This window comes from Pelophylax lessonae (genome assembly GCF_965119305.1).
Source record: "Pelophylax lessonae genome assembly, chromosome: 11".
NCBI classification, from domain to species: domain Eukaryota; kingdom Metazoa; phylum Chordata; class Amphibia; order Anura; family Ranidae; genus Pelophylax; species Pelophylax lessonae.
The window spans coordinates 47,884,764-47,903,529 of record NC_138778.1 but is presented as its reverse complement, the minus strand read 5'-3'; the positions used below and the strand labels follow the sequence as shown (position 1 = coordinate 47,903,529).

Sequence of the window (18,766 nt, the reverse complement as noted above, 5' to 3'; positions counted from 1 at the left end):
ACATACTAGAGCAATTCTCAACCAGGGTTCTTCGGAACCCCAGGATTTCTCCAGAGGTTGCTAGGGGTTCCTTGAGCTGTCGCTGGTTGACTTCCTATTTGAGGGTGCCTGCATAGTCCTGGGGCCAACGCCCCCTTGAAAGAGCAACACCAATGATCGTTTTAGCTGTTTATAAGGTTGGCATTCTTACACCAACTGTAAGGGGGACATTCTTCCCATCGGCCACCAAAGAATTTCTTTAGTAGGGGTTCCCCTAGACCTGAAAGTTATCTCAAGAGTTCTACTGGGGAAAAACGGTTTGAGAAAGGCTGCACTAGAGTGTTAGTGGTATAACAACTAGACACAAATAAACGAGAACTCCATTTGTAAGTTGGACCACATAAAATGTCACTAGTGCAGTGCAAATTGGCCAACCACAGTAGGTGCAAACTGTGGAAAAATCAGAGTGAAGAGAAAGTCTCCCTGTGACTGTACATCCATGACATCCATGAGGTGTGTGTAAGTATGGCAACCTCAGAGGCGACTCCGACCAGGCCATGCCCCAATGCAGTTTGCTCTTCTCCTCGGAGCTTAGTTATGGCTATGACTAAGCTCAGAGGGGCGGAGCAAAATGAGTTAGGGGCGTGGCCTGGTAAGAGCTCAGGCTGAAGTTGCCACACACACACCTCAGGGATGTCATGGATGAACGGCCATAGGGAGACTTTCTTTTCACTGTGAGCCATTGCAGGAGCCAGGACGAGCTTCCTTCTGAACCAGCACTCCCAATGGTGAATGTCAAAGGACTTGCAACGCCCCAAATAGAGCCTGAGCGGCACACAAAGCAGGTCTGGGGTCACATTGAAATCTATCACTCGACTCCTCAACTCACCTCTTTGGTCTCCTCTCACATTACTAATTTATTACCGGCAGAGTTGTATAAAGTACTTGAAACCCATACTTGAGTAAAAGTACAAGTGCTCGATCACAAAGTGACTTGAGTAGAAGTGGAAGTGCTCGATCACAAAGTGACTTGAGTAGAAGTACTAAAGTATTCAACATTTTTTGTACTTAAGTATTGCAAGTAGTTTTTTAAAAAATGTTGCTACTCAAGTACTGAAAGTAAAAGTTCCAGTAGTTTTGAAAAAAAAATTGCTACTCAAGTACTGAAAGTAAAAGTACAAGTACTGTGTTATATAGTTATTAAAGAAAGAAGTCAAAAGTTTGAACATCATATTGTTTTTTATTATTTCAAATGCAGCTTTTATTTATACATACAGTAGCATTTATTTTCGTATGCGCAGATAATACACATGTTTTGAGTGTCATGAAACCTGCCATCTACTGTTCTGGCAGTGGTAATTTTTATAATAGTAACGAGTAACTATGCAGCACAAAAAAAAATATCAGAGTAGAAGTATTGAAATCATTGAAAAGATGTAGTGAAGTAAAAGTGGAAGTAGGAGAAAAAAATTATACTCTAGGAAAGTACAGATACCGCCTTTCCGTACTTAAGTACAGTAGTGAAGTAGTTCTACTTAGTTACTATACATCTCTGATTACCTGACATATCAGTACAGACATCACACCTCCTAAAACTAAATATTTAAAAAACCAGGCACATATTATGTCTTCCCGTGCCCCCTAACCCATCTTTTCCGTAAAGATTAATTATACAACTATCACACAGAGTGCTAGATCTAATCCTGGACTCTGATCTGTCTCTTCAGCCCCAAATCCAATCACTGTCCAAATTATACTGCCTTCACCTCCATAACATTTCTAAAATTCACCTTCTTAACCAACGAAGCCAGCAGGATACTTATTCACTCCATTGTTGTTTCTCGCCTCGATTATTCCAACTCTCTCCTCACTGGTCTAGCTCTTCATAGGCTATCACACCCCCAGTCTGTTATGAATGATGTTGCCAGACTCATCTCCCTTACTAATTGCTCATCGCCCACCGACTCTCTGTGCCAAATCCCTCACTTGCTTCCGATCACCTAATGAATAAAATTCAAAACACTAACGGTGATATAGAAAGCCATTCACAACTCTGCCCTTAGCTCCATCAACAATCTTATCTCAGAATATGACCCAAACCATCCTCTTTGCTTCTCCCAAGACCTTCTGCTCTCTAGCTCCCTTGTCTTCTCTTTTATTGCTCACACATAGGACTTCTCCAGAGTCTCTAACATCCTCTGGAATTGTTTACCCCCATCTCCTACTCTGTCCTCCTTCAGGTAATTCTTGAAAATGTACTTCTCCAAGTAAGCCTACCCAGCTTCTACCTTAAGGCTACGTTCACATGTAGGCGTTTTGTGGCGTTTTGGGGGCGTTTTTCTGCTCTAGGATCAGCTCTCAAAATGCCCAACAAGACAAATCCTATTTATTTCAATGGCCCCTGTTCACATCTGAGCGTTTTAACGCCGTGAGCAAAACGCCCAACGCTCAAAAAAGTACATGAGCTTCTTTTTGGGCAGATTACAGGTGTTTTCCATTGGTCTCTATTCAATCTAAAAACGCCTGCACAAAAAACGCCTGTAAAAACGCCTGTAAAACGCCTGCAAAAACGCCCATAAAAACGCCTGTAATAGCAACGCCAAGATGTGAACGTAGCCTAAGGCTCCATTCACACCTGGGCGTTTTCAGCTCCAAAAACGCTCAAAAGAAACGCTTCCAAAACGCCCAACAAGTAAAACCCCATTCATTTAAATGGCCCCTGTTCACATCTGAGCGTTTTGCAAAACGCCTGTAGCTGAAAAAAGTACATGAGCTTCTTTTTGGGCTGATTACCAGCGTTTTTGATAGATGTCAATGAAAAACGCCTGAAAAAATCGCGGTAAAATCGCGGTAAAAAACGCTACGCTCAAGTGTGAATGCAGCCTAAAGCTGAACTTATCCTTCAGCTCATCCCTCAAAGTTATCACTTTTTGTACCACATCCCCCCCCCCTCTTTTTTTTTTTTACGAGCAGGGCACGCCTAACTCTCTTGTCTTGAACTGTGTGTATGTGCTATTATATTACATATTTGTTCTTGGCTTTTGATAACCTTTAGAGATAAGCTGAAATACCTATGCTGTCATTGTCCTACTTCTGCAAATCCTAATTATTCCTTTTTTTTATTGGGAAGTTAGTTCATATTTTTATCCGCTAACTGTAATAATTACAAGAGGGATCCGATCCCACCTGTTGAAATTTCAAATTTTAGATGATTTCCATTGGGCAGATCTCATCTCCCCAGAAGATATTAGAAGAAGTTCTTTTCCCTTTAGTTGTCCTTAAAGTGGAGTTCCACCCATTTTTAATACGTTGGATTACATAGATGTATGTAATCCCCTTTAAAACGACTTTTACCAATGGAAACTTTTTTTTTTTGCTAGTAAATACCTTATTTTCTTATTTATTCCTCCTCTCCTCACTTCCGGGTACGATCGGCGATGACGTCATTCGCAGTGTGTGCTGGGATGTATTCCATGCCTGAAATCTCGCAGTATTACCCAGGAGCTGAGCTCAACTGTGTGTATTCAGGCCGTGACCTGCCCCGCCTCCTCTCAGTGAGTTGTCCTGTATGCATTGTATTCAGGATGTGCTCTGCCCCGCCTCCGCCCCGCCTCCTCTCAGTGAGCTCAGTGAGGATATAATGCTTTCAGTCCTCGCTCACTGAGAGGAGGCGGGGCGGAGGCGGGGCAGAGAACAGCCTGAATACAATGCATACAGGACAACTCACTGAGAGGAGGCGGGGCGGAGGCGGGGCAGGTCACGGCCTCAATACACACAGTACAGCTCAGCTCCTGGATAATACTGCGAGATTTCTGGCATGGAATACATCCCAGCATACACTGAGAATCGCCGAATGACGTCATCGCCGATCGGACCCGGAAGTGAGGAGAGGAGGAATAAACAAGAAAATAAGGTATTTACTAGCAAAAAAAAAAAAGTTTCCATTGGTAAAAGTCGTTTTACCACTTTACCACTAGAGGATTTTGCTGTCTTACGTCTGGGCCACTTTTTGCGATTCGGCGCTGTGCGAATTTAACTGACAATTGCGCGGTTGTGCGATGCCATACCCAAACGAAATTTACATCCTTTTTTTCCCACAAACAGAGCTTTCTTTTGGTGGTATTTGATCACCTGTGCGATTTTTACTTTTTGCGCTATAAACAAAAAAAGAGCGTAAATTTTGAAAAAACAACAATATTTTTCACATTTTTTTATATGAAATTCCCCCCAAAAAATGTAAAAATCTAAATTTTTTTAAATTTTTGGCCAATTTGTTTTCTGCTAACTATGTTTGGTAAAAAGGGGAGTGTCTGACGACGTAGTACTACGTCGTCAGACAATAACGAGCCACTTTGCCGCAGTAGTACTACGGTACTCAGACGGCAAGTGTTTAAAGGGGATTACATACATCTAAAGTTACGAAAATGGGTGGAACTCCACTTTAAGGTTTAGTCTAAATGTGTATATCTGTGCTGCACATTTTTTGCTGAGTGGACCATGGCTGCATCCCAAAAATATTGCATTAAGAATCTGAGAGGCTGATGAGCCATTTTATTATATCACTGGAAGCCAAGACCATGCCATTAGTGCTTTCAGCTAAACAGCAATGGTTTGTCATTTAGCAGAGCCGACATTACTGGGGCGCTCTGAATGACAGTCTTCCCAGAGGGATTTAGATTGTGCCTGTATGAATGACTCTTTATCTCTTCAAAGAGAAGCTATAAAGGATTTTGGTCAATTTTGTTTTAATTGTTCCTTATATTTTAAAGTTTTTAAACTCATAATGTATATCTTTTATTTTTTACGATCTACCTACCATTATTTCACTAATAAACTTTTAAAGCTTATCTCATTTTAAAAGAAACATTTGAAGCCCCTTTATCACTTACCTAAGTCTGCCATTACATGTCCCTCACCGATGCCTCTTCTGGGATTGGAGACCAGTAATCTGGGGCTGCAGTCTCCGTTTCATCACATCATCAACTCATCATTCATCCTTCTTGAGCCTGAGAGAACCCTACCACTGGACAGTGAATAGGAAGTTTCCTCATCATCTAGACAGCGATACGGGCACCTGAGGAAGGGCCCTCCCACTCTGCAGTCTAAAAGATGGAAAACTTGGGATGTGGCACATCACATGACCCCAGAATCAGGTAAGTTATAGGGCTTTTAGGTTAGAACATTTTTAACACTAACTACGTGTAGCACCCTACAGGTAGGTGCTAGGTAAAGTATAGTGGGCCTTGGCTGCTTAACAGCAGGTTCATGATTTCAGCTGGACTGTCATGTCTCCCAGGTGAGGTTACTGAGAGGGGAGTCTCCCCACTAGCTTTGTTAGAGGGTTCTCATAGGGCAGTGGAGGAAACCCAATCAGTGGCTCAGTCAGGCTTGTATCCACCCCAGAAGGCAGATTCTGCCGCAGAGGATTCTGTGAGTGGGTATAAGTTTGAAGGGAACGCATGACGCAGCGTCGTTGGTGGGAAGCAATGTCCCAGGAGGGAGAGTACGGCTGTCTCTCCTCCTGTCAGAGGAAGCGGGTGTCCCGGGTGGCGGCCTGGGAATCCAAAGAGTGTGAAGCTGAGCTGCAGAGGGGATCCGGTAGGTGCCGAGAACCAGCTGAGAGAGAGAGGGGTCCAGTTCGAGGAAAGCCTACAAAGGTTGTGAGTACTGTGGACTGCCCCTGGGGGTCTGCCTAGTGTCAGAGGGGACCACTCCGGAGAAGGTTCTAGGGATCCAGGAGTCAGCTAGCGGTTAAAGGGGGTGCCTAGTCAGAGGACCCTGAAATATTAGAGAGGGTACCTAGGTAGAGGACCCTGAAGTGTGAAAGGGGGTGCCTGTAGTTTGGGCCTTGAAGAGTCAGTGTACAGTGGGAAGTGAAGTTAAGAGTTGCAGCAGCACAAGTATCTACACAGAGCTACCTCAGCCAGTACAGGGCTGGAGGGAGCTGTTCGGTGACTTTTGAGCTAAAGCAGTGTAGGGGTCATGTGTTCTACAGTCCTGGATCTTCTGACTTAAAGTTGAGGTTCCAGCACAGTTTCAGTACTACTGTATCTATAGGCATCAGGAAGCGCTGGTCGGCATTCAGCTGGCGTCAAGACAGCGCCAACAGGCATTTTTCTTCAAGTGTCCCAAAGTGTACCTAGTTGAGCCAGAGGAGTATCCCACTCATTCCCTTCTCCCATCCCCTAAATACAATAAAACAAAAGAAACCAAAGATGCTGGAATGGTCATTGTCTCAGTTCTCACACCTGGGTTCACAACTCTAAAGTGTTGGAGGTGTCTCCGGTGACAATGGCAGACCCACATCAGGCACAAGACCTCGAAAAACTGCTACATACGCAATTTTCCCAGGGTAAATCTTTAATACCTGGCAAAGGATTTCTAAAGTACTATGGGTTAGTTAAGCAGCGGCTCCCTGCTTTCAGGCTGGCTCTGTCTAACTGAAGTTTCGGATGGCTTTGTATTTTAGGGATGAGGTACTTCTTTATCTTTTTCTCTTGTGTGTACATTTTAGCTTGAGCTATTGGAATACACATAAAAGGAAGACAAAAGCTCGGCTAACTAGAACGCAAAATATGAATAGGCAACAGATCATATCTAACAGACTTTGCTCTTGCTGTATTTATTGGTTGTCAGCAAAATGAATGTATACAACATGTCTCCACCCAAAAAACAACCTTCCTTGACTTGTTCCACCACTCCTGGCTTGCTCACAGGCCAGGAAACATATTAAAATAAATACAATAAGGTATAAAAGTGAAATAAGATGATTCCTACTTATTGTGTTTTGGATGGATGGAGGTGGATCCAAAAAAAATCTCTGAATCATAAAACAACTAATGCATCCAAAATATATATTTTTTTCATTTGTTATGTTATGATTCAGAGTTTCACCCAAACAGAGTGCATAAGTAATCTCCCGAAATAACGAATTAACACATTAAAACAAATATAGCCAATCTAAAGTTTTGAAATGCAAATGAATTTGGAACAAGGAATATACGAAACTAATCTGAATATACTAAATGAATTCTGAAAAAAATCATTCTAACCTAACGAATACAATGTAACAAAATGATTAACTTAACAAATAAATCCAAAACTAAACACATTTTTCCTTTGTGCACATCTCTACTTGTAAGGAAATCTTTCATGAAAGAAGCATAGAGTCTTTCAAAGCTGACTTCTATTTTTGCAAATACTAGATGCCTGGTTATCATGTTTGCCCTTTGGCTTTAATACTTTGAATTTCCAACCAGGAATACATATAGATTGCATTATCGCATGCTTTTACTGGATCAGTGAAAGTATTAAAAGCCAAGTACTAGTATTTTCTAAAAGGACAGATCAGAAATTACAGGATCTATATTGTCTCAATTCATGTTTCTTTAGTAAATATTCAAAGACAGAGCATCCTTATTAATCTAATGCCAGTGCCTCCCAACTTTTCCGTATGAGGGCCACATTGTATATTTTACAAATATTCACAGAGCAAAAAAAAAAACAATTAATGCATCCAATCTTACATCAGGAACCCCATCAGCTTCCCCCTTATATCAGGGTACCCATCAGAGTTCCCCCTTACATCAGGATCCCCATCAGCTTCCCCCTTATATCAGGGTCCCCATCGGAGTTCCCCCTTACATCAGTGCCCCGATCAGAGTCCCCATTACTTCAGGGCCACCCTTATGTAGTGTTCATCCCTGGAGGGGCAACTGAGAATATGCCTAGATCCCCCTAACTAGTACATAGACTGCCAGTCACAAACATAGATCCACACACAAACTAACAATGCAGGCTCAGTCTAGGGGATGTCTTTTCAAAATTTACTGCTGAATAACTGGAAACAGGAAAGGGGTTTAGGGATCAGGAGACTCTGAACAATAGCAAAAATAGCTAGAGGACAGAATCTCACTAATCTTCTCTGAGCAGCCTTTCCTGGAGGTAACAGGGGATGGCCAGTATATCTAGGACTCTATGAGCAATCCAAGTCCAAATAGCTTCTTCTGGCGCTTAGTTCCCTTCTAGCACTTGCACACTCAAAAGTCCATAGGAAGGTCTTTGCTCACAATGTCACAGGGACTGTCTGCCACCCAGCATTCTTAGGTAGTTCCGAATCCTCAGTAAGAGATACAAAAGATCCTTCTCCAGACCGGGACCCTAGAATGATTCCCTCCAGCGAATAATCCTTTAGCAATCTTCTCCAGGCCCTCAGCCCAATGCCTGTTGAGGCCCAGACTGCAATATCTTGTCTCACTATCTATCCCCCAAGGGCAGCAGCCCCAGGAGAACTGGAACCCCCCCGCAGGAGAGGTAAGAACACTCTGGAAAGACCTCCCAAACATTAATAACCTTCCCACCGACCTTCTGGGTGCCCCCTTCCAGGGATTGGCTGAGGCATACTGGAAATTTGACTCTCCCTGTATTCTTGAAGCTTCTCTCAGAAGAAGGCGAGAGAAATCAAACATCCAGCTAAAAAACCCAGTTCAGACAAAAACAATAGATCACCGCTCTACTGATTGCAGTGCAGCCAAAAACTAAATTAAGCTTAGCAGTCTAACTAGAGAAGAGCGCTACACTTACATCAAAGTCTCTCCTTAAATCAGGATCCCTATCAGAGTCCCCCCCCCCCTTTATGTCAGGGTCCCCATCAGAGTTCCCCTTTACATCAGGGTCTTGATCAGAGATCCTCCATGCATCATGGTCCCCATCAGATTCCCCCCTTTCATCAGGATCCTGATCAGAGTTTCTCCTTGCATTAGGGTTCCCATTAGAGCCCCCCTTATATCAGAATCCCTCCTGAAATCAAGGTGCTTATCAGAGCCCCTCCAACATCAGGGTGCCCATCAGGGTTCCCATTAGATTCCTCCCTTAAATAAGGGGCCCCATCAGAGTCTTCAAGCTGTGCACATTGAAGATACACCACTAACCATAGCTACTGGGAGGATACAATCTTGTAGTGGGCCAGATGTAGCCCATGGGCAGAAGTTTGGAGACCCCTATACTAATATATTCACTCTGTAGATACTTTCACCATCATTATTGCCCTTTACAATCCCTTGAGGGCCTTCAGAATTGTGCAGTGCATGGCAGCCTCGCTCACTGTGAAAGAGCCAACGATATTGTGCTGCATTAATGCAAGTGTGTTAATGCAACACATTATTTTAGGGGGCCCTAAAGTACCATAACTTGAACACAACAGTAATTTCTGCAAGGCTTGGATCCAGATGTGAAAAAAGGTTAATTAGCTCACAACATCAATCAGCTGATGACAGAAGGAAGTAGGTGACAGAATTTAATTTGTCAATGTAACCATGAAAAATGACGATAATCCACATCACTGCCAGACTATATATTGCTGATACTCAGCTGAATTATAGGCAGATATAAAAGACACAAATTAATGCAGCTCTGTATTCATTAAGATATCATTTAAGGTATTTTTTTCAAAGCAAGCAGTGTAAGTACCCGGATTTGACCTGCTATCAGTTTCTGTACAGCAAGAGTGAAAAAAAAGAGGCAGTACAAGGAGCCAATCAGTTCATTTGCTGACAGGAAGCATGCTGATAGGAGGAAATAGCAGAGCTTATCACTGTGCTGCTTCTCCTTTCACTGTCCAGTCACAGGTTGGGTGAAGGTCCAGGATTACCTGGGCTCACAGTAATTGGGCTGAATGATACTGCCCATCACACTGAGGACATCAAAGGTGAAGGTGATTGAAGGTAAATATAACAGAAAAAGCTGGTTTTGTTTTTTTATCCTTTAATTTGCTTTAATCTTGCTTTTGGCTGAAGTTCTGCTTTAAATTAAACCTGATAAAGTAAGCAGTGTCATATTCGGATCTGAATCTGTAAATACTTCATTGCATAGTGCGTGGCCAGTGAATAGTATGGCAACTTTGAGTCACTGAAACAATTCACATCCCTAAAGCACCCTGCGTGCATGAGAATTTTTGGTCTTGTGTACACAGGTGATGTGTACCTGCATTTTAAATGCACATTAAACACAGATCAGCAGATCACCATCTACCCCAACGGACCATTCTAAGGCTGCCTTTGACCTGCTTTGCATTGCGAGTGGATCCAGCAAGTCCTATCGGAGATGCATTGCAGTGCAATCAAAGCGGGTCAAATGTTCCCATTTACGTTTCAATGCATGTGTTTTAGCTGCGCTGCTTTGGAATATAAAGGCAAGCATCTGAAAGCAACGTCCCTGCACACATGCCCTAATGTTTACTTGTGTAGATTTGTTGAAGGTGCTTTGCTTTCCTCCCACCAATTCAAGTGGCTTCTGGATAAATTGAACTCAAATTGTGTGTGGGTGTTTGTATGACTGTGCTAGAGGCAGTAGATTGTAAGCTCCATTAAGGCAATTAATAAAATAAATGCTTGCCTGTGAAACATTGGGCTATATATTTGCATTATGCAAACATATGCAATAAGTAAACACAATGATGCACCAGACTTCCAAAGCCAAGTAGCGCTCTTATGAACCACAAGTGAAAACTCACCTTTTTTTTTTTTTTTTTTTTTTACAATGCTGCAGGTGATTGGCTGTCTGTTCAGGTTGCTTTCATTAAAAGCGCCTTTGGGGAATTTAAACTGCACTGAGCCTATTGCAAGCTTACTGCAGCTAAAGGCAATATAGAGGTGTGCCCAGAATAGAATCCTCCTGAGGAAGTCATGTGACCCTGTGGCATAACGCGTAGGGGAGGGGCAAGGGAGACGGCACTGTGAGTGCATCCAGCATGGGGAACTGTAAAGTGAGTGGCTGGTGTCACGGAGTAAACACACTGCATTGATTTATCAAGCGAGGTGCACTACAAGCACCCTGAATATGTGAGTAGATAGTTGTTGATGTTTTAATAAAGTGTTGGTTTTAATTGATATAAGCACTATGGGGGTATTTTTTCTTGCATACATTGATCCTATGGTAAGAGACATTGTCACTGCCAAAGAGGTTTAAAGGGAGACAGAACATCCTAATTTATTAGTCTTCTGGTGACTAAAGCGAGTGCTGACCAAACTTAAAGAAGTTGTAAAGGCAGAGTTTTTTTTTTTTTTTATCTGATTCTTAATGCATTTTATGCATTAAGATAAAAAAAACCTTCTGTGTGCAGCAGCCCCCCTCAGTCCCCCTAATACTTACCTGAGCCCATCTCTCTCCAGCGATGTTGCAGGAGTGTCTCGGCTGCCCGGGACTCCCCTCCTCAATGGCTAAGACAACAATGTGGCACGATTGGCTCCCGCTGCTGTCAATCAAAGTCAGTTAGCCAATCAGGAGAAAGAGGGGATGGGGCCAGATTGTGGCTTTGTGTCTGAATGGACACAGGGAGCTGTGACTGGGCTCGGGTGCCCCAATAGCAAGCTGTTTGCTGTGGGGGCACTCAACAGGAGGGGCCAGGAGAGCCAAAAAGGGACCCGAGAAGAGGAGGATCTAGGCCACTCTGTGCAAAACCAACTGCACAGAGCAGGTAAGTATAACATGGTTGTAATTTAAAAAAAAAAAAAAAAAAGACTTTACAAACACTTTAATTGTGAGGTCACAGGCATAGAGGTGAGAGGACACCCAAAAGGGAAGCACGAGTCGGGTGTTATCACCTGATGTAGTAGATGAGCACCTTTAGGGATTGTACCAATGGGGTGGTGATATAAACCACTTGTCATTATATTGCATGAGCACTGAAATTGGGATTGTTGTGATTTCATGTAAGAAAAGAAGTTGACACTATTTATCTGCTTATTTTTGAATGATTGTACACACGGATTAATTATATAAACACTGTTACAGTGTATACTTTATGACTGACATAGATTATAGAGTGTCACAGAATATTTATTCAGTAAGAGGCCTTTTTAAAGTGATCAAATTTTATTTAATAAAAATGTTAGACTTACCTGCTCTGTGCAAGGATTTTGCACAGAGCAGCCCTAATCCTCCTCTTCTGGGGTGCCCTGCAGGGGCTCCTGGCTTCTCCCCTTCAGGTGCCCCCACGGCGAGACGCTTTCCATGGGGGCACCTGTGCGGGCATGTTCACGATGTCCCGCTGCTGCGTCTACTGACACAGACAGCAGGACATGCCCCCCCCCCCGCTCCTGTGTCACTGGATTTGATTGACAGCAGAGGGAGCCAATGGTGCCTGCTGCTATCAATCTATCCAATGAGGGCAGAGACAGTGGCTGAAGCCACTGGGCTCGTGCACATCACTGAAACAGATGGGCTCAGGTAAGAAAAAGAGGAGCTCTAGGGGCAGCTGAATGCATTAAGGTGAATAACCTTGAGACTTAACAATCCCTTTAGGGTTGGTTTAGAAGTTCAGCACATTCATTGAATGGGGGAGGTGTGCCCAGTGCTTTCAATTGTAATGTGTTTTATTTTAGTGGACTTGCCTGGACATTAATGTGAAGTAACCTTTAAAGGGTAAGTCTACTCAAACGTGGGTATTTCAGTGCTTTTTGCAGATATTAGAAAGATAACCAAACCCCCCCCCCCCCCCCTTATCCAGCCTTTCTCAACATTTTTGTCCCACAGGAGCGGTTAGAATAATGGAAAGAATGACTCCATTAGAGTGGCAGTCACAATGCCACCCTTACAGACAGCTAAAACATTATTGGTGTCATGCAGCTGGTGTGGTGTTGACCCTTGAACTATACATATACTATCAAATGAGAGGTCAATCAATTACAGCTCAAGGAACCCCTAGCAACATGTAACCCAGGTGGATAATTGATGCTCTATTAGATTCTTATATCTTTTAGTAAGATCTGTATTCTGAGTTTCAAGATCTGCACACCTACATTGGCCATTATAAGGGCCTCCTAATTTCCCTGCTGGATTTTTATTTTTTTTAATATTATGGAGAATGTAGCAGCTGGAACACATGACTGCTGATAAGCTTAGGCCCATTCTGACCAGTTATTACCAACACAAGACCTTGCCCCCCAGAAAAGACACATAGACTTGTTTAAGTCGGAATTAGGGCAAGGCCACAGCTTTATTGAACTTATCAACTGTAACAATATTAAATTACCACATAATGATGCCAGTCACGGTCTATACCGTGAGCATCATAACAAACACAGATAGTCTAATAGGCCTGTCTCCACCATCAGTGCGAGACAGGCATTAAACTGATTCCAGACTTAAACTTGAGGGCATGGCCCATAAAGGAATATCCATCCCTGGCAAGGTAAAACCGCCAACAAAGCTGTGACAACTTTGCAATGGGCGGGTGGGTGGTCAACTCTTGTGACGTCAGAATCTCCTCAGAGTGGTGGGACGTGCCCTTGCATAGCACCTTTTCTAGAGTTCAGGCTCTACCCCATCACCTCGTGTCTTAGTGGCCAATCCCATCAAATCCACCTAAACTCCCTGTTTATCACGACGCCCACATAGTTGCCAAGCCTCCAGCAGTCAAGGCTCCCTTTCCCTAAATGATGGGGTCAAGTGGCCTTCATGAATGCTGATAAGCTTAGACCCATTCTGACCAGTTATTACCAACACAAGACCTTGCCCCCCAGAAAAGACACATAGACTTGTTTAAGTTGGAATTAGGGCAAGACCACAGCTTTATTGAACTTATCAACTGTAACAATATTAAATTACCACATAACGATGCCAGTCACGGTCTATACCGTGAGCATCATAACAAACACAGGTAGTCTAATAGGCCTGTCTCCACCAGCAGTGCGAGACAGGCATTAACTTGGTCCCAGATTTAAACTTGAGGGCATGGCCCATAAAGGGATATCCATCGCTGGGAAGGTAACACCTACATTATAAGGGCCTCCTAATCTCCTTGCTGGTTTTTTTTTTTTTTTTAATATTATGGAGAATGTAGCAGGAGGAGCTGGAACACATGAAGTTGGGTGGCAACATGCAAAACTCCCAAGTGGATGCTAACAGAGCAATTACTGCACTTATTGAGATCTTATTGTTGTCTACAAGACATTAGAAGCCCAGGGCAAACTCAGGCCAGCAGGTTCCATAACTAACTACACATCACTTTTGGATAAAGAAAGGGGACTTAAATTTCCAGCACTTGAGACTAAACACGTTGAATTATACAAGCCATAATTGACTTTAAACCTTTTCCACCTTAGTTAATGTGAGTTAACTGTAGAAATTGATATTGCTCAAATTCTGCCTGCCCATAGTTTGAATATCTCAGTTTTGTTTTTTGAACCCTTTTCTTCTTGCAGTTACGCTGTTCCTTTCCTTTGTTTTCTCAATTTTTTCTTGGCTATTTGTTATTTACTCAGGAAAAAAATGTATGTACCAGAGATGAAGAACAATTCAATGGTTAAGGTCAGAAACGTTTCTGCTCATTTGCTTGGACTCCATAGACAGTAAATACTTGTCTGTTGCCCTTTGATCATACGGTGTTCATTACCTAATGCAGGGTTTCTCAACTGGGGTTCCATGAACCCTAGGGTTCCTCCAGAGGTTGTTAGGGGTTCCTTGAGCAATGAGGAACTTCTGCCTCTCAGATTAGTTCCCACTAACACAATTAATTAGCAATCTGTAGAGGGGTAAATCTTCCCAACGACCATAAGTGTTGGAGCCCTCTTCCCACTGACCATCACACAATTGTATCATTTAGTTGTAGATATAGTAATTTTTAGCTGGGAAGATATTTTAAGGGTTCTTCTGTGTTGGAATGGTTCAGAAATGCTGATCTAATGTATGCTTGCAATGGTTTACTGTACTCCCTAATGTATGTGTACTAGAATGACTCTATATACCTGTGCTTTTGTTAAAATTGTAATAAAAATATAATTACAAAGCCATAAATGTTTAGTGCCAATAAAGCTGTCAAAAAAGCATATATGGCTTTTATTATTTTATGGATATGGTCTCACAGACTGAAGTTTTAGGTCCCATTTATTTATGCCATTTATTCCCTTTGACCATACTGTGTTCATTATCTAGCATAGGGTTCCTCAACCAGGGTTCCTCCAGAATTTTCTTGGGGTTCATTAAGCAATGAGCATTTTCTGCCTCTCAGATAAATTCCGGCTGCCACCATTGATCTTTTTAGCTATCTGTAAGGGGTTATTCTTCCCAATGACCACAAGTGTAAGGAGCATTCTTCCCAATGATCACAAGTGTAAGGAACATTCTTCCTACTAACCATCACACTAATGTATCATGAATTGTAGATATAGTAATTTTTATCAGGGGTTCACTTGGGACCAGAAAGATATTTTTTGAAGCAAGGGTTCCTATGTTGAAAAGGTTCAGAAAGGCTGATCTAACGTATACTTACAATGGTTTACTGTACTCCCTAATGTATGTATACTAGAATGACTCTATATATCTGTGCTTTTGTTAAAAATGTAATAAAACTACAATTGAAGAAAAAACTTACAAGCCATAAATGTTTAGTGCCAATAAAGCTGTCAAAAAAGCATTTATGGCTTTTATGATTTGATGTATTTGGTCTCATGGGCTGAAAATAAAAGTCCCATTTATTTATCTTGTATATTGACTTTATAATAGAGATATCAGCACCTGAGCTAAGACTACATATAGTAAAATTTATAAGAAACACTCTGTAATCAAAAAAAAAAAAAATGACATATCACTTTTGCGTTAGAGGACCTTTTCATCTATGTAAATATCTGTCCAGCCAATACCATATAGTTGACATGTTTGAGCTTCAGTAGTGCTGCAGATCTAATCTCTATAATTTTCATATTTTATTTGAAGGTGCTTGGGAATGCAAATATATATATAGATACAGCAGATACACACACACACACACACATATATATCATGTAAATATTATGTATTAGGTCACGCACATTATAATACTTTCCATTTAAAACACATAAAATATGAAAATGACACTTACATCTCGGAATATTGACAGATCCTGTTTAGCTATCTCTGGCGGGGCGTTCAGCGGTTTGTCTTTGTCGAAATGTTTAGCAGATAACAGGCACATAGTAATCAGCTCAGTACAAGACATCATGATGTAGCTGCTTGTAAAGTGATTTTTCCGTCAATAAAGCACCTGATTAAGTGGGGGTGAGGATGCTGTCTATGGGACACTAGAAATGAGAGTGGTGTCCAGAGATTCAGTGATAGATGCAGGTGCCGCTTACAGCATCCAAGATCTGCAAAAGGCACTCAATATACACTTAAGATTTGAGTTGTAAGAGCAGGATCAGTCATCAAAGCGAGAGTCAAAAGTCCTGTGACTACGATGCAATTGGTGCTTTGCAGTCCTAAAAGTAGTTGCAGTATCCAGGATACAATTCTGTTCATGCAATGCAGAGGAGGGATGTGGTCTCCAGGCTACAGCCAGCAGATCAGGGATGTGACAGTGCTAGGCAGTTGTAATTAGCCTGCTGATGATGTGTCTAGTGACAGAATATCAGTTGTGTGCTGTGCCAATGTGCAGCGTTCTGCCTGAGCCCCCTCTGCCTACACACCGCAGTGCTACATGATGGGACAAGGGATGCTACAGCTCTATTAGAGATTCTTCCCTTACTAATCCTGGCTCTGCCTTCTCAATCTGATTGGCCGGCTTGTATCCTCTTCTGATTCCTTCTATATCAAAAAGGCTTGCAATTATCCCTAGGGTAAAGGTAAAGCAATGACACCTACAGTATATGAAACATTGCAGTACAAATAAAATTTCAGATGAATACGCTACCAGTAAATGAAATACTAACTCTGAAAGTATAGTATATATTTGCAAATAAAAATCAGAAGCAAAAAGGGTAGAAATAGAATAAAGTTAACCACACTTCAGAGAGCTAAAACAGAAGCAGGTATGGCACTTCCTAATATATACAGATACTATCTCGCTGGACAACTTAGACATCTCACAGGATGGATAGTACCAGTAACACTACAGATGGTAGAATCACACCTGGCTCATGTTTTAAAAATCAATAATTTACTTACAGCCCTAGAAGCACCTTTGAATAAATTAAAATATAAGCAAATACCAATGTTAACATTAGCTCGTACAATATGGAGAGAGGCAAAACGTATAAAGGGAAACACACAAATAAACATGGATCTCCCACTATGGGGAAACCCAATGTTTAATCAACTGAAACAATTGGTAGAGTATCAGTTCTGGGAACAAAAAGGGATATCAGTCCTTGGAGACGTATATGACATAACACATATGTACTCTTTTTCAGATATACAAATGAAATATGATATACCACATACCTCATTATATAGATACCTACAGTTGCGACATGCGTTACAAGCGCAATTTGGAGTTTTGGGACCTGGGATCTCTAGATATCCAATGATTGGTATCCTTAGGTCCCAGGGCCCTAAAGGATTAATCTCTAAAATATATGCACATTTAACCAGGGTTGATTCAGGAATGAATCCCTTGGCAATAAGAACAAAATGGCAGGAAATAATTCCCAATTTAACTGATGAAGATTGGAAAGAAGCCTGTCCATCCCATTTATATGTATCGCCAGCAGCAAACAATAGGTTAATACAATTATATATGCTACATCAATCATATCTCTCTCCAAGTAGACTTTATACAATGCAAAGCATTGCATCTCCTAGATGTTTGAGATGCAGTGCTAAGCGGGCAGACTTTATACATATTATGTGGTTTTGTCCAGTGATATCAAGATTCTGGCAGGAAATAATTCAAATATTATCCTCTGTCCTGAATATGCCTGTACCTTTGACCCCAGAAACCTGTTTGCTGTGTATATTAGATGAAATAACATGGTCTAGATATCACAAGATAATGCTTAGAGAAACGCTGTTTATGGCAAGGAAAACAATCACAGTTAAGTGGATTCAAGTGAAGCCCCCTGTTGTTAAGAACTGGATAAGAGCGGTAAATCAGATTTTACCATTTGAAAAAGTATTGTATATGCATTGAGGATGCTCAACGAAATATAATAAAATTTGGGATAATTGGAGTCAATCAACATTAACCAATGGTTGAATATAAGGAGATAACTAAGAGGATTTAGAGGGATGCACATAGTATGATGAGGAAATAAATCTATGAATGCAATGGAGCAAGGGGTTGGGGCACACCGGGACAACGGCGATCAATTAAGCTAAATGGATATACCTTGGCATAAAGAGATTATGAATACTAAGTAAACAGATAATTATTTGGATATTGTATACATTTTTTATTTTATATTGTTTTGTCCCTTTGTTCAAAGGACGTTTGGAATGTTCGTTTTTATGCACATATTGAAATAAAAAGAATTTAAAAAAAAAAGAATCAAAAGCAAAGTATCCACATTTTGTTGTAAAGTACATAGATTATCACTGGCAACCTAAGCCATGGCGTCATTTTACCTTGTAGGTCGGCCAGGGACTGAGGATCAAGGATCCAGAATTGAGAGTCAGAAATTAGAAAGAATTTTCATACAAAAGATCTTTCTAAACTCCAAGCAAATATAAAAGACAAAAATAATTGCAGCTCTCTGTAATCGTTAAGGTTTCCTTTTGTGCAATGTAAAAACATACACAGCAATGTGCGTTCCTTTTGTAGGTGTGTGATGGTGCCATTAATTCTTAATGGCACCCCAATGCATCTTATAACACACACACATAATCGAGCACCAAAACACATGGTAACAAAGTACTATTTTAGCGTGGCACAATTTGAAAAAAAAAGGTGCTTGTAGTTCTTTGGTGTGATTTTCACATGAAGAGCATCCCATTGCAATGAATGGGTTGCCCTAAACATGATGTGCAAAAACACATGTGCACTGTTGCACATGTGGAGTAGCCCATTGTAACGAATGGGTTGCCCCAAACATGATGC

At 41.5% G+C, this 18,766-nt stretch overlaps 1 protein-coding gene across 1 annotated transcript in view; it reads right to left on the bottom strand.

Moving 5' to 3' along the window:
- NECAB3 (N-terminal EF-hand calcium binding protein 3) overlaps positions 1-16,460 on the bottom strand; it is a 157,461-nt gene extending 141,001 nt beyond the window's left edge. The window contains exon 1 of the mRNA XM_082271842.1: positions 15,836-16,460. Coding sequence (XP_082127968.1) covers positions 15,836-15,955 — 120 coding nt within the window. The 5' untranslated portion in view covers positions 15,956-16,460. The remainder of the gene's footprint in view (positions 1-15,835) is intronic.
- Between the last annotated feature and the right edge of the window lie 2,306 nt (positions 16,461-18,766).